The sequence below is a fragment of the Rhinatrema bivittatum genome, chromosome 7, assembly GCF_901001135.1.
Source record: "Rhinatrema bivittatum chromosome 7, aRhiBiv1.1, whole genome shotgun sequence".
Lineage (NCBI taxonomy): Eukaryota > Metazoa > Chordata > Amphibia > Gymnophiona > Rhinatrematidae > Rhinatrema > Rhinatrema bivittatum.
Window position 1 is genome coordinate 14,725,721 of NC_042621.1, and position 18,224 is coordinate 14,743,944.

Here is an 18,224-nt window from a genome sequence, read left to right on the forward strand (position 1 = left end):
AAAAACGTTTTACGTCGCTCCTGAGCAGCTCTGGCCAAGTCAGGAAAAATCCTGACGAAGCCACCATAGAAAGGAACATTGAAATTTTTGAAATAAAATTTCATCACTAAACGTAAATCCTGTTCAGAAAAAAAAAAGAAATCAAAAAAGCGTAGCCCTCTCAGTCACTTCCACAGGTGAACTTTCCAAAAAAGCAGATTAGAAAAATCCACTGCATTTTGAGAGGGGTGTGATAGATCAGGCTTCTGCTTATAAGGAAGAAGCATGTATTTACCCCTTATCAGAAGGAATTTTCAAAATTTCCAAAAAGTATTTCTTTAGCGTAACAGATGAAAGTTCACCAAGGATTTTTTGGAAAATTGATAATTCTCAAATTTAAATGACATGAATTATTTTCAATGGATTCCAGCCTTCTAAGAGAAGACAAGCCCTCATGAATCATGGAGGCATGCACAGCTTGCAATTTTTTTTATATTATTCCCCGTAGACTGAACGCAATTAGAATGCTCCTGAAGGATTTGTTGGTGATCTTGGGCAACAGAATTCAACTTTGAGGAAACAGTGTCCAATCGCAGGGATTGGCCCTGAAAAACCTGGGACAATCCAGCAATCAAATCCCAGAGCAATTCTAAGGTGACTACCTCTGGTTTGGGAGCAAGCCGCTCACCAAATGCGAAGGCCCCGGGTCTCAGGCTTTTCCCCCTCCGGAGAATCCAGAGGCCGACAGCACCTTCTTTGGCAAGTTGTTCTTCGCGTGGGAGTTCAACATGAAGCGACTCTCTGGCCAGCAGGACGCAACATCTCCTTCTGTGTGAAGCTGCACAGAAATTTCGTCCGGCGCTCCAGCAATAGTGACGCTGTGCTGGAAGGAAGCATGTAGCGGAGTTTTAAAATCCGGCAGAGTAAGTGAAATCTCACCAGGTGAGATTTCACTTACTCTGCCGGGGTCCTTTCTCCATTCCACCAGCAGGGCTTACCCACAAGTCAGGGGTAGAGACAGCAAATTCAGTGAGGACACGCTGGTCTGAAGGAAGTGAGGACTCGGAAGGAAAAATCCTCACATTGCCCCTTCCTCTCATGTGGCATGATTAATCCAGGAAAAATCAAAAGAAACCAGGTTTGTCGGAGCAGGGAAAAGCATGTCTGTTTACGCCACCATCTTGGATCCCCGGAATATAAGGTATTTTAAATTAAAAAAAATAAAAATGAATGCTCCAAAGTAGAGGAAGAAGAGAAAGAGGGAAGAAAAAGCAAAGAACAGGAGTAACAGAAAAAACATACAAGTACCAGTGCACAGCGACAAATTGATGGGAGGTTCAAAGACTGCATAATTTATAATGCAAAACATCTTTTCCTCAGAGGATTACTTTGGAAACTTCTCATACATCTACAATTTTACCTATATACTAGAAACCAGTCTGAAGACAGATGAACCAATAAATGCCACAAGGATCAAGGTGATGATCATCTGATGCTGGCTATGTCACCTGGACGTCCGACACCAGACTCCCAAATCAAGATTTATTCTCCCAGCTAATTCAAGGCATTCTTTCAAGAGGAGGGCAGAGAAAGCAAAGTGCAACAATGATACCAACTCATGGGAAACTACTGACCAGGCCTGCTCCAGATGGAGAAAGTGTCTACAACACAGATCTCAGCACTTTCAAATGCTGTTGGGAACAGAAAGTGAAAAAGCGGGAGCAGCAGAAACAGTGTTCCACAGACTGAATCAACAAATCAACCATCCATCCAGCTTAGGAATGTGTCCAAGTTGAGAGACAGTCTGTCCCATCCTGGATCAACCTCATCAGCCATCTTCAGATCCACTGATAAAAAACCATCATGGAAGGTAGTCATCCTAGACTATAAGGGATTATCAGTGATGAGGAAACATTTTAGAACAATCAGATGGTCTGATTTTATAATGCATAAAAGCTTTTTATGTGGGCGTGTGCCTAGAAATAAAAAGGCCTGAAAGTCTGAGATATTTGCTTTACGTAAAATCAAAACAATTTAAGTAGTAACTGAACAATCATGCTTACAAATACAAGACAAAGTAGCAGTGATCATTTGAAATGTAAATGAGATTATTAAACATCTATGTATTACTTGTTAATCTTTTTTTTTTTTTTTTAGATGCAGCCAATATACATGCAATCAACAATTCCTGTCTTAAAAAAAGAAAAAAAAAAGCAGCTTTGAATTTTTTCAGATGGCTTACAATTTAATGGAAATTTTAAGCATCCTGTAATTAATCAACCAATTCTCTCCTGGCTACACATTCCAAGTAATTAAAGTTCAGTAATAACTTATTCTTTCTGCTCCAGCACCTGCATTTCATTTGTTTATTTTCCCAGAGTCATAAATCTGAGGGGCTGTCAAAGTGCCATAATATTAGTACAATAATCAAAGTTAATTAGTCCCTCTCAATAAACAACAACAAAGCCATTACAAATATGCATTGATGGTTCTACAGCTCCCCAGTAAACAGATACTATTGCATTTGGAACAATTATTATGAATGGCAGCTAGCAGGAAAAATAAATGTAGCATTTCAAAGTAATTTAAGCCACTAAAGATACCTTATTTCTAATTGTGAGCCCTATTCACAAAGGATTTCTATCATAGCCAATGCAGGGAGGAAAAGTTTTATCGCCAGATGGGAAATGAAATCTCAGAGTGTATTAAGCATCACACATTGATAGACCTCAAAATAAGTCAATTCATCATTTTGAAAACAAGCAAAATTTCCGTTTATTGGAGCAGCCATTGAATATGGTCGTCATACTGTCTCAGTGCTGGAGAGGAAAAAAAAACCCTCTATTTACTGAGAACAGATGCTTGATCCTGATACGGTCCTCAACACAAATTATACTACATTTACTTTTAATAATGATTTTCTATTGATCATCTACTGCCATGTGACAAGCAGACTGTAAGAAAAACAAAAAAGTAATGACTAATGATGCTCAATGAAAAATAGGCGTTTTAAACTTGAATTATTCAAATTTGAGAGTTAGAAAAGTTTCCAGCAGAAAGATATTTACCAAGTTTGGCAACTAAAAACAAGATACAGCTCTGGAGCTCAGAGTATCTTGGGCAAACCTATGAAACCCCATTCCTGTGGATTTCTAGAATAGATCATGTTCATACAATACATTATCAACACTACTGAATACGTTTTCTGAGTTTGCAATGTATTCAAGTCATTACTTAAACCCATGGACTATCTACTGAACAAACGAAGAGGGTTTCTTGAATTCAGAATTTCCAATTTTTGTTTAAATATAATCACATTTTAAGCATGTCAAAATTATTCCCCTCCAGAAATAACTGAGGGTTGCATTATTGTGGAAATGCTGTGGCCCATTCCAATCTCAAGTGAGACAAAATACATTTGAGTGTGAAGGCTGCCAGAAGAGAATAAAAGGTTCACAAGTAGTTGCGGGAATCAGCATTTGCAGGAAGGTCTGTAGGCAGAATTGAGGGACTGAGGGACGAAGAAGAGCGATCAAAGGGGGTGAAATGACTCCCCTATGAGGAAAAGCTGTGCAGCTTGGAGAAGAGATGGCTGAGGGGGATATGATAAAGGTCTTTAAAACCATGAAAGTTCTAGAATGGGTAAATATGAATCGGTTATTTACTCTTTCAGATAATACAAGGACTAGGGGGCACTTCATTAAGTTAGCAAGTAGCACATTTAAAACAAATTGGAGAAAATTGTTTTTCACTCAATGCACACTTAAGCTCTGGAATTCACTGCCAGAGGACATGGAGAAGATGTCAACAAACTGATATTAATCAAATTGAGTTAAGGAATAACTACTACTTATTACGGGTATTAATAGCATGGGATTTATTTACTGTTTGGGTATTTGTCATGTCATTTTTTAATTTTTGAAAAATGTGAACATCTTTTTTTTAACAACTGCCATTACTCAACAAAATTCAAATATTTCTATTTCCATTTCAGAGGCCAAAAGAATTTTGGGTGAATGAAACCCAAAGTTTGTGAATAGACAAAATTGAATTGTACCCTTCACAGCCTTCTTGCTTGTGATTCTCACTTTTCTAAATCTGACTGAGGAGAAGATATCTGTATTTGTATTTTAAGGCAAAATAAATCTACTTGTAACCAAGAGAAACTTGCCATGAAACAAACTGAAAAGGAGCATCACGGCATTTTAAATCCATCTCTGATAATGTGATATCATTATTAATAATACAGTGCATACTAGGTATATACAATGTTATGAAGAAACAGAATAATTTTATAACTCCCCGCACAGTGGGAAAGCTGCATGCATAATATCAGGCCCAAAATGCATGGTCCGTACTCCTTGAAACTTACAATCTAATCATGTCTGACAGACAAGCTACAAAACAAAGAACAAATAAAAAGATTTGCGTTAAGATAAGTGCATAACTGAGAAGAATTAAAGTAGGTGCTTTGGGTAGGATTACATGTATTATGCATGTTTTTTATTTTATGTTTTAAAGAATTGTGAATGTTACCTTGTAAACCAATCAGGTACGTTATGTTGTGTGGATATAAATGATTTTAAATAAATAAATATGCAGGACATTCATTTAGTATCAAAGTATTTTGTTGGGTGTCTAAATTATTTTTTTTTAAAACTCTGGAAATGGATATTTTTTACTAGCCAGCCTTTACTGTAAAGGCATAGAATTTCTACGCCAGTTCTACGTAAGAACCCGAGAAAAGGACTCCCATTCTAGAGCCCAGCCATATTAATCTTTTGCATGAGCAGGACTTATTACGGTTCAAGCATTAAATACATAGGAGGAATTAAGCTGTAACGGTGAGGCCATGACCGGAAGGAACTAAGCCAGGTTATATGTACTTATGTGCAATGCTGATTATCCATTAAAATTTAAAGCAGTCTTACACATGGGCCGCTAGGTCACTTGTCTAATTGGTTCAGGCTGTCAGAATCAGGCAATCGATATAAAATAAACAAGAAAAGGATGGTGGGTGAGGGGCAAGGTGTCCCAGCAGCACAGTCATATGAAGTATTTCCTGGAGCTAGTATTTTTATTTATTCCGTCAATGCATTTCAGTATGACTATCTGCTGTCAAACATTGGTTACATCATAAACTCAAGCTCAGTATTAATGAGAAGTGATCATTTTAATTCACATTCCACCTGGCAACATTCCCTCTGACTTTGTATTTGAGGAACATAATCTCCCAACACAAAAAGTGCAAAACCTGGGTGTTCTACTAGACCCAGCACTATCGATGCGTTTGCATATTAAATCCATGAAGTCACCCAATTACGCCTAGTAGATCCCCTGGAGCCCTTTTAGATCCCAGTAACTTTCGTACAGTATTACAAACCCTTGCATTCTCAGGTTTAGATTACTACAGCTCTGTGCTCTGTTCTCCCTGAAAATTCTTTATGAACATGCCAGAATGTTCAAAATGCTGCTGCCCGCATATCAACAGGTTTAATAAACACAAGGTTCTGCTCCCGTTACTGGTCACCTGTCCAATGGCAGCATAAATTGGCAATGATCATTCATAAACTATTGTTAAAAAAAAAATAATAATAATAATCGCCATGGATTATCTTGATGTTGCGGATCCACGCACCAGCTCAAATCTTGAGATCTCCCCACCAGGATCTTCTCGATGTGCCCTCTACATACTCCGTAACATGTCAAGACATGAAATCAGCCGTTCTCAACTGCCAGACTACTGGCGCAAAAAACCCTTAATATTTAGAGAAGCTTTTGCCCTCCTTGGTTTATTGTTATCACTGATGCTAAATCTTTTTTAGTCTTTCCATCCATTGGGTTTCTCTCAGTTTCCTAGACAATACAACTGGCCCTGACTGTGAGCTTTATCAGAAATATGTTTTCTTATATGTTCCATATTTTTATGTATTTTTTTTTTGTACCCTGCCTCTTGTGTCTGGCAGGTGCGAGTTATAAATATTTTAAATTTAGAAAAAAAGATTCACCTTGTGTGAAGAAACAAGAGAGACACAGAACTCAAGAAGCTATCAAATTTTTATTTTATTTTTTATTCTTTATTTCTCAATTTTCACAAAAATTACACAAAAAAAAATATAATTTTGCTTGAAACAGTTTCATGAGATACAAGCAATCATATATGAAGAAACATAATCATATATCATATAATCATATAGTATGTAACTTTTAACATAATCCTTGCATTTTTGTTTCTCATTTGAAACCAAACAGGAAAAATATAGGGGAGCGTATTTACTATACTTGAGAAGAACATAAGTCATCTATTAAGGCAAATACTAACATAGTTTCTACACAGATTACTCTTTTATTCTAGATAGATGGAGGCTGACTTTTACTAATCAGGAATTCTCTCAAGTGATCAGGGTTAAAGAAAACATAAACATTACTGGAAATTTTTACAATGCATCTACAAGGATAGCGAAGATGGAAACTCGCTCCTAATGCCAAGACTTCCGCTCTCACAGTAAGAAAAACTTTTCTACGCAATTGAGTCGGCCGGGATAAATCAGGAAATAGTCGGATCGGCTGGCCTAGGTACACTTCTTTCATGTTTTTGAAGTAAGCTCTCATTATCATACTGAAATCCTGTTCCGAATATAATGATACAAACAACACAGCCCTTTCTATAATTTCTACTTCAGAATTTTCTAAGTACTGAGTGAGGTTTGCAATATCAGGTCTATTCTCTTCTCTCACTGAGACATTACCAGTTCTTTGAATCAAAAAACGGATTTTCTTCACAGGAGGAATTTGCTCCAATGGAATCTTTAATCTTGTAGATATTTTTTTAAAGGTCACTATCGGTAATTCACCCAATATTTTGGGAAAATTTAAAAGTCTCTTCTGAAATAACTTCAAATGCTACATATTTTAAAATCTGCTCTCATTTTTAACTTTTCTAAATATATTTGGTTAGGTAATCGCCATAATAAATATCTACATGCACTTTTATATCTTTCCTACAGATAAGCTTGTGTGACAGACAATGATTCCTGTACCTATAAATTTGTTACATCCTAAATATCAAGAGAGCTGTGTATTTCATTCCGTGCTGCCCTCTTTCAATAATCCTCTGTTACGTGATTTTAATCATTCATTGCACTCCTACACTGATAGAAAGATATTTTCACTCATATACATCCACAAATACAGTATCTCGCTTGTAGAACACAATGCACTCTATTAGCATGTACATATAGAATAATAAACTATGACACTAATCATCAATCCAATCTACCTAGATTGTGTTACTCATGTATTAAGAAAAGATCATTACTGTTGCCTAGTTTTTGGAAAACACCCCATTGCAAGATAACTGTACTAAAAGATTATTTAAAATTTGTTGAATTATCAACAGCTGGCACTTTACTTCTAATTCATAACATACCACTCTGAAAATTATGAAATGTAAAGACAACTTCTTAATGTCATTCAAGCAAAAGAGTTATAGAATGTATATCCATCAGTAGGAAAGCAATACATCAGGGGGGCAAAATTCAGCTACTGGCACGCTTGCAAAGTTAGATAAATTTCTCCAGCTAACATTTTCGGACATTCAGCAGCGCTGCCGAACATAGCAGCCTATCTTAAAAGATAGCTGGCTAACATTAGGACCTCTCTATGGTATGATCAGAGTTAAGTGGAAAAGTGAATACTGGAGTTATCTGGATAACTTATCCGGCTAACCTGCCTGCACCCTGGAACACCCCTACATTATCATGATAAATTTTAGCTAAATAATGAGTTATCCAGCATTTAGCCACATAACTCACAAATTATCCAGCATTTATCCACATAACTCACAAATTAGCTAAATAATGAGTTATCCAGCATTTAGCCACATAACTCACAAATTATCCAGCTAAATTGCCTTTGAAAATGGACCCCTAGCTGATCATCACAGTCTGATACATTTTACCAGTCAAAACAAAGGAATCATCAGCTTGCTAGAAATTAATAAGGAACTATTTTTTTATTCCAACCTAAAGCAACATGGTTATGGAGCAGCTTGTTAATACTTCTGATCAAAGTGGAGAGGTGGATGTGTTTGGTTAAAAACAAGTTTAAAATATTAATCCAGAAATCCTTCATTACCCATTTTAACTATTACAGCAACTCATTTGTCCACAGGCTTAGCAGTCAATTTAAAGTTTCAAGATAATGACTACACAGCCACTGTACTAAAGCACAGCAACAAGGCCCATTGCAGTGCATTATCTTTCATTCATGTTCTATGTTAAACATGCAAAGCAATTTTGGAGGTCATTTCTCATGTTAAACTTAGCACGTTAATACAGATATTAACATAAAGAAAACAATTACATCTCCCTGAGATGTAGAGTTTCTCCTGGAAAAGGGTCTGTGTTAACGTTCCCATTATTTTACTGTGTGTTAAGTTATAACCTCATTTGCAAAATGTTGCATCTCATTACCTATTTTGCACAGGATTTTCATGCTGATGTCCATGATAGCTAACCACCACATGGTAATGGCACCTTTACCATGACTAAATGCTATTGCAAACATCAGTGGACCAGCCTCCTTGTCTCTAGCTGCATCATTTTCACTAATCTCCCAACTTTTAAGTATTATTTCTATTAACATCACAGTCCTTGAAGGGGTAATCCCCTAGCCTCCACACTGAACTTTCAATGCAAAAAAAAAACAAAACAAACAACCCAACAACCGAAAAATATAAATATATTCTGAAGTTGCTCTTGAACAGATCTTTCTGGATGATGTAGGTACAATTTGCTAATCACTAACCGGCTATACGGTATAGGCTTAAAAATTAAAATAAAAAGTCTGTGAGTGCCCTTCGAACACAAAGAGAGAAATTTAACAGCTTGCATTTCCTCTTTCAGTACTAAAGCTTTGGAGATCAGAAACTTGTTGGCCATTTATTCCAATTCTCAGGGACTGTAAGAAGAAGACTGAATAAATATCAAGTTCCACATGTGGATTTCCATCTGTGGTGCTTCATAAACACACTCACTATGATACTTAATGGGAAGGGTCACAAAGCCCTCCCTCAACTGATTTCCCATAATGTTAAATGTTTAGCTGTTCATTCCATATTCAACAGAGAAAAACAAAAATAAACCAACACACGTAATCAAATATAATGCACAGAATGGGTATACAATATATTCTCTGAATGTCGTATGCAAAATAAGTAGCACATTTCAGTTTAAACTAAGGGTAACGTACAAAAGCATAAAATAGCAAAACAAAGGTCTATCCTTAGCTAAAAAAGAATAAAAAAAAAACAAACATTAAATGCAATAGCCATGAATAAAGTGTTTATTCAATACTCAAATGTCCGAAATAAGGTACTTAGTGACAAACCATGACTGTGTTCTTAAAGCAAACAAATTACAACCCAAAGTCCAAAAACATAGGTTAAATTAATTATTGCTTTTAAGGTACAGTTACTACTTCCCTGCTTAGGTAACTGCAGTTGCTGGAAGTGTGCAGTTACCTAAACAGGTAACGAGTATCTGTATCCTAAACAAGGCTTTAAATGATAGTTTTGGACTCTGGGATGCAAATGAGCTTTTTGTATCAGAACTAGGGTTTCCAACTGGCTCCAGATTTTTAGGATAGGTTGAGCCACTCCTGGTTTTACTCCACTGCATGCTGAGATTTATTCTGATTCCCCTATTGCATTCCCTAAGAAAAGCAAGAATATAAGTGCCTGCAGGCAGGGGAGTAAAACCAGGACTGGATCAAACTGTCCTGAAAATCTGGAGCCAGTTAGCAACCCTAATCAGAACACAGTCATGGCATGACATTAACAGCACCTTAGTTTGAATATTTGAGTAATGAATAAGCAACTTATTGGTGACTATTACATTTAAAAACATTTTAAAGGATCTTTTAGAAGGGGTTATAATTACAGAATCTGTGGCAAGAAGTTTTTTTTCCCTATTTTCTGACTTTTTGCATGATTGGTTTATACTACTAAGTTTTTTCTTAAAAATAAGGTGGGGGTTTTTTTGCTAAATATTTCTTCTTTGCGATACTGATTTTAAACAGATCGTTCAAATTAGCAACTTTATTGTATAACCCCCTCTTTGTGTAATGTAATATTTGTTCCTTATATGCATTATCAAATTGTCAAAACTATAAGGTATCTCTTATCTATAAACTGTATATAGGTCCAGAATGTACTATCAAAACACTAAACCAAAAAAAACATTAAACTTTAGTACAATTATAAAGTCATCCCTGTATGTTTATGTGAAATGTAATTTAGCAATAAATTATGAATCTGTTTAATAGAAAATACTTATCTACTGTATTTATTTATTTAAGGGTTTTTATATACCGGTGTTCGTTAACAAACATCACCTCGGTTTGTATCATTTTTATATGATAACTTCCTACTAATTGATTTTTCTTGCAAAGGTCTACCAACATTACTGCAAAACCCAGCTCTGCATTTTTGCTGTGTGTGTCAAGCTGCAATACCAAAGCTGCATTGTAAGATCTATCTGTTTCCTTACCCACTCATCCAAAATTTTTCGCATGGCTTCAGTGGCTCGTGCAACATTCCTGCAGGCCAGAACAACAAGTGCACCATGCAGGGCCAATGACCTTGCGGTTTCAAATCCTATAGCCATACAAAGAGAAGAAAGAAATGATGAATCACTTTCTAGTATACAAGAGATTGCATTGGACAAGAGCAAAGCAAAAAACAGCAATAGAAATTTAAAGAGTGACTAGATGGTCATGGGATCATCAGTATTCCCCTGCTATTGCCACACACATGGAAACTACATGTCTTTGCATTTGCAAATGCTGCAAGATACGTTGTATTGAGGAAAGAAAAGGTTAATAGATCCTGAACAAAATATATACAGAATAAAACACTTACTTTTTAATGTCTTATATACTACTTTCAATTACAGTAATAAATGTATCCATAAATCCTATGCCCCTGAAAATAAGGGGCACATTTATATCACAGTACAGACTACTCAGACCCCTTTAACTAGGGTACCAAGCTTTCCCAGCCTGAAAATATGCTGCAGAAGCTACAGTCTGGACATGAAATTCTCTGTGGACCGTGGAAATTGGCTTTAAAAATATATATATTTATGATAACCGTCAACCAGTCATAAATAATGCCTTTAAATGATGTTGCTATAGTTCTTAAGATCGCCGTTTCAAAAAGCCTTTTTTAAAGAGCTGTCTGCTGTCCTAACGATGCTCGCTCAGACAGTACTTGAGGGGACAAAGCATGTTCTTCAAATGGATTTTTAAACGATGTTGTAAAAAAAAAAAAAAAAAAAAATACTGCAATATCATTTAAAAGCCTTTTCTGCACTTATTGCCCCATACCCCTCTTCCAGGAAGCTGTCTTTAGACAATCACAAAAAATGGTATTTCAAAAGCACTTACCAGCATAAAGAAGAATATTCAAAACTAAGGTAAATTTTCCTTTTTAGCAAAAAACATTTTAAAAAATACTTCTGTTTTGGGGGTTTTATCGCAACTGAACTTCTAAGCCCCCCTTAAATACTGAATAAATAAGACATTCCATTCTACAAAAACCTCTGTTTGTTGATTTATATTTCACTTTTTCAGGTACTTGAAAGTTGATTACATTCAGGTACGTAGGTATTTCTCTATCCTCAGAACGCTTATGATTAAGTTTGTACCCAATAGGTTCAACTTTCAAACACTGGGGCACAAGCACATAAAAATGTGGCAAAGTCTCATGTGCACTGTCCCATGTGAAATAAACTCCCTGTTTACTGCTGTATCATAAAACGTGGACTGTGCCTGCAGTTTCTTGCAGAAAAACCTTAACACAATACAGCCTTATTGTCATTCTTTGTGACTCCAATTATTGTGTTTTATATAACCAGTTACCCCAAAGCATGATATACATTAGGTGTAATTTTCAAAAGGCTTTATACGGGTAAATATAGCTACTATTGTAGCAATTTTCAAGCCCCATGTACCCACGTACAATGCACTTACGCAGGTAAATCCAATGGCATATATTGCAGCAATTTTCAAAAGCCCACTTACATGGGGAAAGTGCCTTTAAATGTGTAAAACCCAATTTTAAGCATGTAAATGCTTTTGGTAATCAAGCCCATTATTTTTTTGTGTTTATTGTGTCACATATGAGATACTTTATGTGATAAACTGCAGCAAAATGGAGACAAAGAAGTGGACCCTATTGCAGGGAAGCACTAAAGGCTGTCAACGGGAATTGGATTCAGCCAACGAGGGCCCTGACTTTTACAGTCTGGGAAACTGAAAAGTATGGGGTAACCCACACAGGGCAGCAGATACTACCATAAGCTTGCTGGGCAGACTGGATGGACCATCTGGTCCTTTTCTGCCATCATCAGTTCTCTGTTTCTAACCTCTATCTCCACTCAGTAACTAAACAGTTATGGAAACTCTCCAATACAGCCAAATTTCCAGCAAGCTCTTTTTCTGCTGCCAGATTTTGTGGACAGTTTGCTCATGATCTTTTAGAGTTTATCAATGTAATTATTTCTTGTCCTACAAGTGACTGGCCAGTGCTCATTGTAAACTAAAGCTAGGAAAACAAAACTCCTATAACAGAAAAACACATTTAGAGAGAGTCATTGCCTTCTACCAATGGTAGTCCTGTCTTGTATTGGAAACAGAGTACACAAATCAGTTATACACCCAGGGGAGAGCACGTCAAACTAATCCATTAAGAGTCCACCATCTTGCTGCTTTGGGTATAATGTACAGCTACAGATATTCGGTACTTATCATATATTAATTTGTTGCCAGAGAGGTAGGGCAAAGGTTTCAACAGGTAGAACCTACATCTATAAACCTACATCTTAACCATGTGACACTATTTTTTTGTAAAGCCTTAATCTAACCATAGCAGCCAACCTCAGTTTTAACCATGGGTTTCAGAAGGGAAAAGCCCATGTGGCCTTATAAATACATGGGACATGTGCACCATTGTTTCATGGGACAGGCAGATATCCTGTCCAGGCTGATGCCTATTTAAGAGGCATCAATGGCAATAGCCCAGAATTTGCTTGAACATTTGACTGGGGAATGATGAAATGATTTAAATAACAGATTCACCCAGACTGTCATAGCATAACGAGATCATTTCCATCTGCTTCCTAATGGCAGTAATATCTTAAGGGTCATGCAGGTCGCTCAGCCCAGACAATCCCAACTTCATTCCCTGTGGCCTCATTAGCTTGTACAAATGAGGACACAGAAATTCCAAACAATTCTTTTGCTGACATTTGACAGGTGCAAAATACTTTAATGCCTGGAACCTTTTTCATGTGGCACCACAAACAGGTTTCCAAAATTTGAACCTGTCACAGTAAAATTGCAGCTTTTAATACACAAGTCGCAATGGGCCTCAATTTTAAAATCAGCTCTATCATCTTTCATGCTTGCGAGAAAATTATTTTGAAAACTGGATCATGCAAATTTTTGAAGTTGGCAACAAAGAGGAAATAAAAATACCTATAAAAAGGACTTGCTATAAACAAACCAGCAAATTCTGAATTAATCCTTTGTTTCTTGTCCATCAATGCTTACCTATCAATTACAACTTCATGGAAGGATTTCAGATGCTAGTGTCTTTTGAACTTTGCCCTAACATCACTGCATTGCAGAATCATCATTCGGTTCTTAGGAAAAGGTGAATGTTGGAGACTACAGATATCCTTCTGAGCCCTTCAAAAGTTTTAGAATTAACAGGATAGGAATGTATTGGGATGGAAATCAGCTAAAAGCAAGACTGATTCTCTTTCTTCTCTTCCTCCTTCTCTCCTTTTCCTGTTCACTCTCCTTTCTCCTATTCTCTCACCTCAATTATCTCCAAGGAGTCCTTCCCCCAAAATCCAAGACCCTCATCACAAGTCCTTTTCTCCCTCTCCATCCACCCTATACTTAGTCATTTCACTTTTTTCCTCCATCCCGTGTTCTCTGTCTCTGATCTTCCCTCTCTCTCTCTCCATCCTCCTCCCGACTCCCAACCCCAGATCTCTCCCTCCTATTCGCGTCATTTCTCTGTCTCTCAATTTTATTTGTTTTTATAAACGACCATCCTAGACTTAAAATTAAGAAAATCAAAGCAGTGTGCAAAAGTTTAAACACACAACAAAACATCAGAAATATCAAACATTGCAATTACAAACAAAAATAATTTCCCACCCTGGATAAAATTATGTTCTTAAGAATGCCCCATATATCCCCCAATCCTGCCCACCAACAACCCATACAGAGCTCCACAGCACTATAACAGTTACTTTCATAAATAGCAAAAACAATATATACAGCAGCTTACCAGCCTTACTTCGATCCCTAGAGAAGAGGTACATTTTTTCCCTAAAGGAAAATAGATTTTGTTCCAGTCTAATTTCCACTAGGAGTCTATTCCACAGCGATGAGGTCACTTCAGGTAGGTCAGTCCCGTGAATGGGATGTACCAAATCTAATCTCAAGAAGGGTGGGAGGCTGCCCAAGATCCAGTCAATATCGCCCGTGCCAACACGGTGTCCTCCCTAGTCCTAATATCCAAGTGGTAATGCTTGGGGAAGGCGTGCAAAGATGACCATGTCACCACTCGGAAAATTCAGCAGGTGACAAATGAAGTTCTACCCAAGATACTGCCTGAGCCCTCTTGGAATGCAGCCTAACCTGTTTCAGCAATGCAACTTCAAGAGCCACATAGCTTGCTGAGTCAAGGAAGTCATTACAGCAGCCTATCGATGTCTGCTTCACCGGTGCTCCCTGTTTACCTCCACCATGGAGCACAAACAGGCAATCAGATTTCCGAACAGTTTTAGTCATCTCCAAGTACAGCAGTAAATGATGCTTAACGTCCAAGGAAAGCAAAAGATGATACACAACTTCATCTCTGTCCCTGTCCAAAGCTGGCAGGGAAATGGACAGATTCAAATGAAACTACAAAACCATTTTTGGCAAAAAAGAGGGCAAAGTCTGAAGCTGAACTATACCGAGAGTCATATGGAGAAAAGTCTCACAGAAGGAAAGAGCCTGCAGCTCAGAGACCCGATGTGCCGAACAGATTGCTACCAGAAACACTGTCAAGGTAAGCAGCCACAAGGAAAGAGTAGGCAGCAGGCAAAAAGTCTTCCATTGACTCTCCACCTAACACAAGCCAGGGCTGCAACTTGAACCTTCAAGGTGTTAAGAGCCAAACTCTTAAGCAAGCTGTCCTGTAAAAATCCAAAATCAAAGAAATATCCATCTTGAGTATTTGAGTACCTTGCTCAGAACATCAGACCACAAAGACCCTCCAAACTAACATAGTTTAGAGAAGTGGAAAATTTCTGGGCCCGAAGAAGAGTGGAAATTACAGCAGGTGAATATCCACACTTCAACAACCAAGCTCTTTCACTGGCCAAACCATAAGTCAGAATCGACCTGGAGCCTAGTGCAGAAAAGGGCCCCTGATGTAAGAGGTCCATCCAAGACTGTAGCCATAGGGGATGTCCCACCAGAAGTCTCTGGAGATCAGCGTACCATAGGGCCTTCAAGCCAAATCCAGAGCCTCTAAAAGGATGGTTTTGGTTTGACTTGCAATCTTCTGTATGAGCCTGCTTATCAAAGGCCAGGGTGGAAATGCATACAGCACGTTGCCACGTGGCCACCCCTAAACAACAGCATCTATGCCCATTGCTTTTGGGTCCCATCTGCAACTGAAGAAGCATGGAACCTTCGCTTTGTTAAAGTTTGCCAACAGTTCTAGATCCAGTAGGCCTCAGTGGTTCACCAGGAGCTGAAAGGCCTCATCTATCAGCTCCCACTCTCCTGGGTCCAGGTCTCTCCTGCTAAGGAAATCGGCTCTAATATTGTCCTTTATGGCAATGTGAGAGGCAGACACATTTAGGAGATGCTGTTCCACCCACACCATGAGCACATCTCCCTTCGACACCTGTTGACTTGGTTCCACCCTGATGATTGATGAAAGCCATCATCATCGCATTGTTGGACATAATCCAGACCGCCCAAGCCTCTAGCTGCTTGGCAAACCGCAGGCACACTAACCGAACCACTCCTGCCTCCAGTCTGTTGATGTTCCACTGCCACTCTGCTGAATTCCAGTGCCCTTGTACCACCAACTCCTGAACGTGAGCTCCCCAGCCCTGGAGGCGTGCATCCATTGTGAACATCAACCAAACCGGCGTCTTCAGGGAAATTCCCTTCCTGAAAAGATCCGCCTGTAACCACCAGTCCAACTGGGATTTCACCTCTAATGGAAGCAGCAGCCTCACCGCATACTTCTGCAACTGTGGACTCCATCAGGAGAGCAATGGTGTGCTGAAGAGGGCACATGTGAGCCCTCGTCGAGGAAACCACTTCCAATGCAGCAGTCATCAAGCCCAGGACCTGCAGATAAGACCACACGGTCAGACGAACAAAGTTCCGCAGGGATCAAACACCCATCATCAACATTTGGATCCAAAATTCCGGCAGAAATAATCTACCCTGCCTTGTATAGAACCAAACCCTGAGATTCTCCAGGGTCTGAGATGGCTGAAAATTGCTTTTGGCCATATTTACTACCCAGCCTAAGTCCTGTAGCAAGGAAACCACCCTGCAGGAGGCACAAAGACTCTTCCATGTCTTTGGCTTGAATTAACAAGTCGCCAAGATAAGCGTGAACTAGAATGCCCTCCTTGCGAAGGGCAGCCACTACCACAATCTTGGAAAAGGTCCTGGGTGCTATGGCTAGCCCAAAAGGCAAGGCCTGAAACTGGTAATGACAATGCAGAATAACAAACTGAAGGAACCGCTGATGCTCCCAACAGGTAGGAATATGCAGATACGCTTCCCTCAGATCCAGAAACACGAGGTACTCCCCTGCTTGTACTGCCATGACAGACGGTACCATTTCCATCCTGAAATGCGTGACTTATAAATGTCATTTGACGCCCTTAAGATCCAGTATGGGCCAAAATGACTCTTCCTTCTTGGGGACAATGATTCAGGAACAGGAATCACAGTGTTCAGCTTCAACAGCCTTTGTAATATGTCACTTCCACCCTTTTCTGAAGGGAGTTGCATGGAAAGATCATAAAAGTATCTGGAGGAATGTGAAGAAATTCGAGAGCATACCCATCCCAAAACACTTCGAGAACCCATTGATCCAAAGTAATCTGGACCCACCTGTGATAAAAATGAGATAGATGACCACCTGACTCCTGCACCACCAGGTAAGTCCACAAACCTTCATTGCGAAGAGTGAGGAGCTCCACCTCCAGAGCCCGCATCATTTCGAAGCCCTCAGGAGCAAAAGGACTGAGACCTGTGGAAAGGACAGGATCTCTGGGAAGAACCTCCCCTATAAGGCCGAAAACGCCAGTAGTCTCGAGAGTGACCACTCACCCAAAAAGACTGGGCAATGGGTTTCTTGTCCTCTGGCAAAATGGGATTCTTCTTCTGCATCCCGATGGAGTCAGTCCCAGCCACTCCGAGGGTCTTCAAAGTCAGAGATCAAGCTTGGCAACTCATCTCTATGAAACAAAAAGAAAAGAGTTCTACATGGTCCAAATCTGGGGGACTGTCCTCTTCCTCACCAGGAGAGTCACCACCATCATCATCAGTATCATCTTGATCCACCTGCAGTTGAGCTCTGTCAGAACGTACTGCCTACTGCACTAGACGATAGAGACAGGTGAGGGCAACTGGAGTGCATAGACCTATCTTAATAGGTAGTGCCGATTCAGAAGACCAGCTCTGTATAGATGTCTGCAGTGCCTGGAAGAATTATACCCAGGAAAAGGAGGACGGATCCATTCCAGGCCCCATAGGACTCAACCTGACGTCCTGAGAGCTACAGTCCCCTGACAACTCGGCCAAAGGATCAATCAATGGAGGAGAACACCTATCATGTCTCCCTCAGTCACACTCCCCTCAGACCAAGGAGATGGACCATGAACCTACAAAATGAGAAAGGGGTAAATCTCCCCCAGAATCCAGGCAGGGCTGACACAGGTTTAAAGAAAGCTCTGGCTCAATGGCCCTGATGTGGCATGCAGCACAAATAGGTAAGCGCTTAGGCTTCTTTCACTTTGGGCGCCACGGTTGTAAGCATGCAGACCGGTAAAGGCTCGTGCCTAAATTACCCACGCATATAAGCCACCCCCAAAATAGACACACAAAAAAAGTGTGTCTAAGTATATGCGCCTAGGCCACTC

General features: G+C 39.1%; 1 protein-coding gene across 1 annotated transcript in view; it reads right to left on the bottom strand.

Moving 5' to 3' along the window:
- WWOX (WW domain containing oxidoreductase) overlaps positions 1–18,224 on the bottom strand; it is a 1,431,301-nt gene that overhangs the window by 1,339,399 nt on the left and 73,678 nt on the right. Inside the window, exon 5 of the mRNA XM_029608165.1 lies at positions 10,530–10,636. Within this exon, the coding sequence (XP_029464025.1) occupies positions 10,530–10,636 (107 nt within the window). The remainder of the gene's footprint in view (positions 1–10,529; positions 10,637–18,224) is intronic.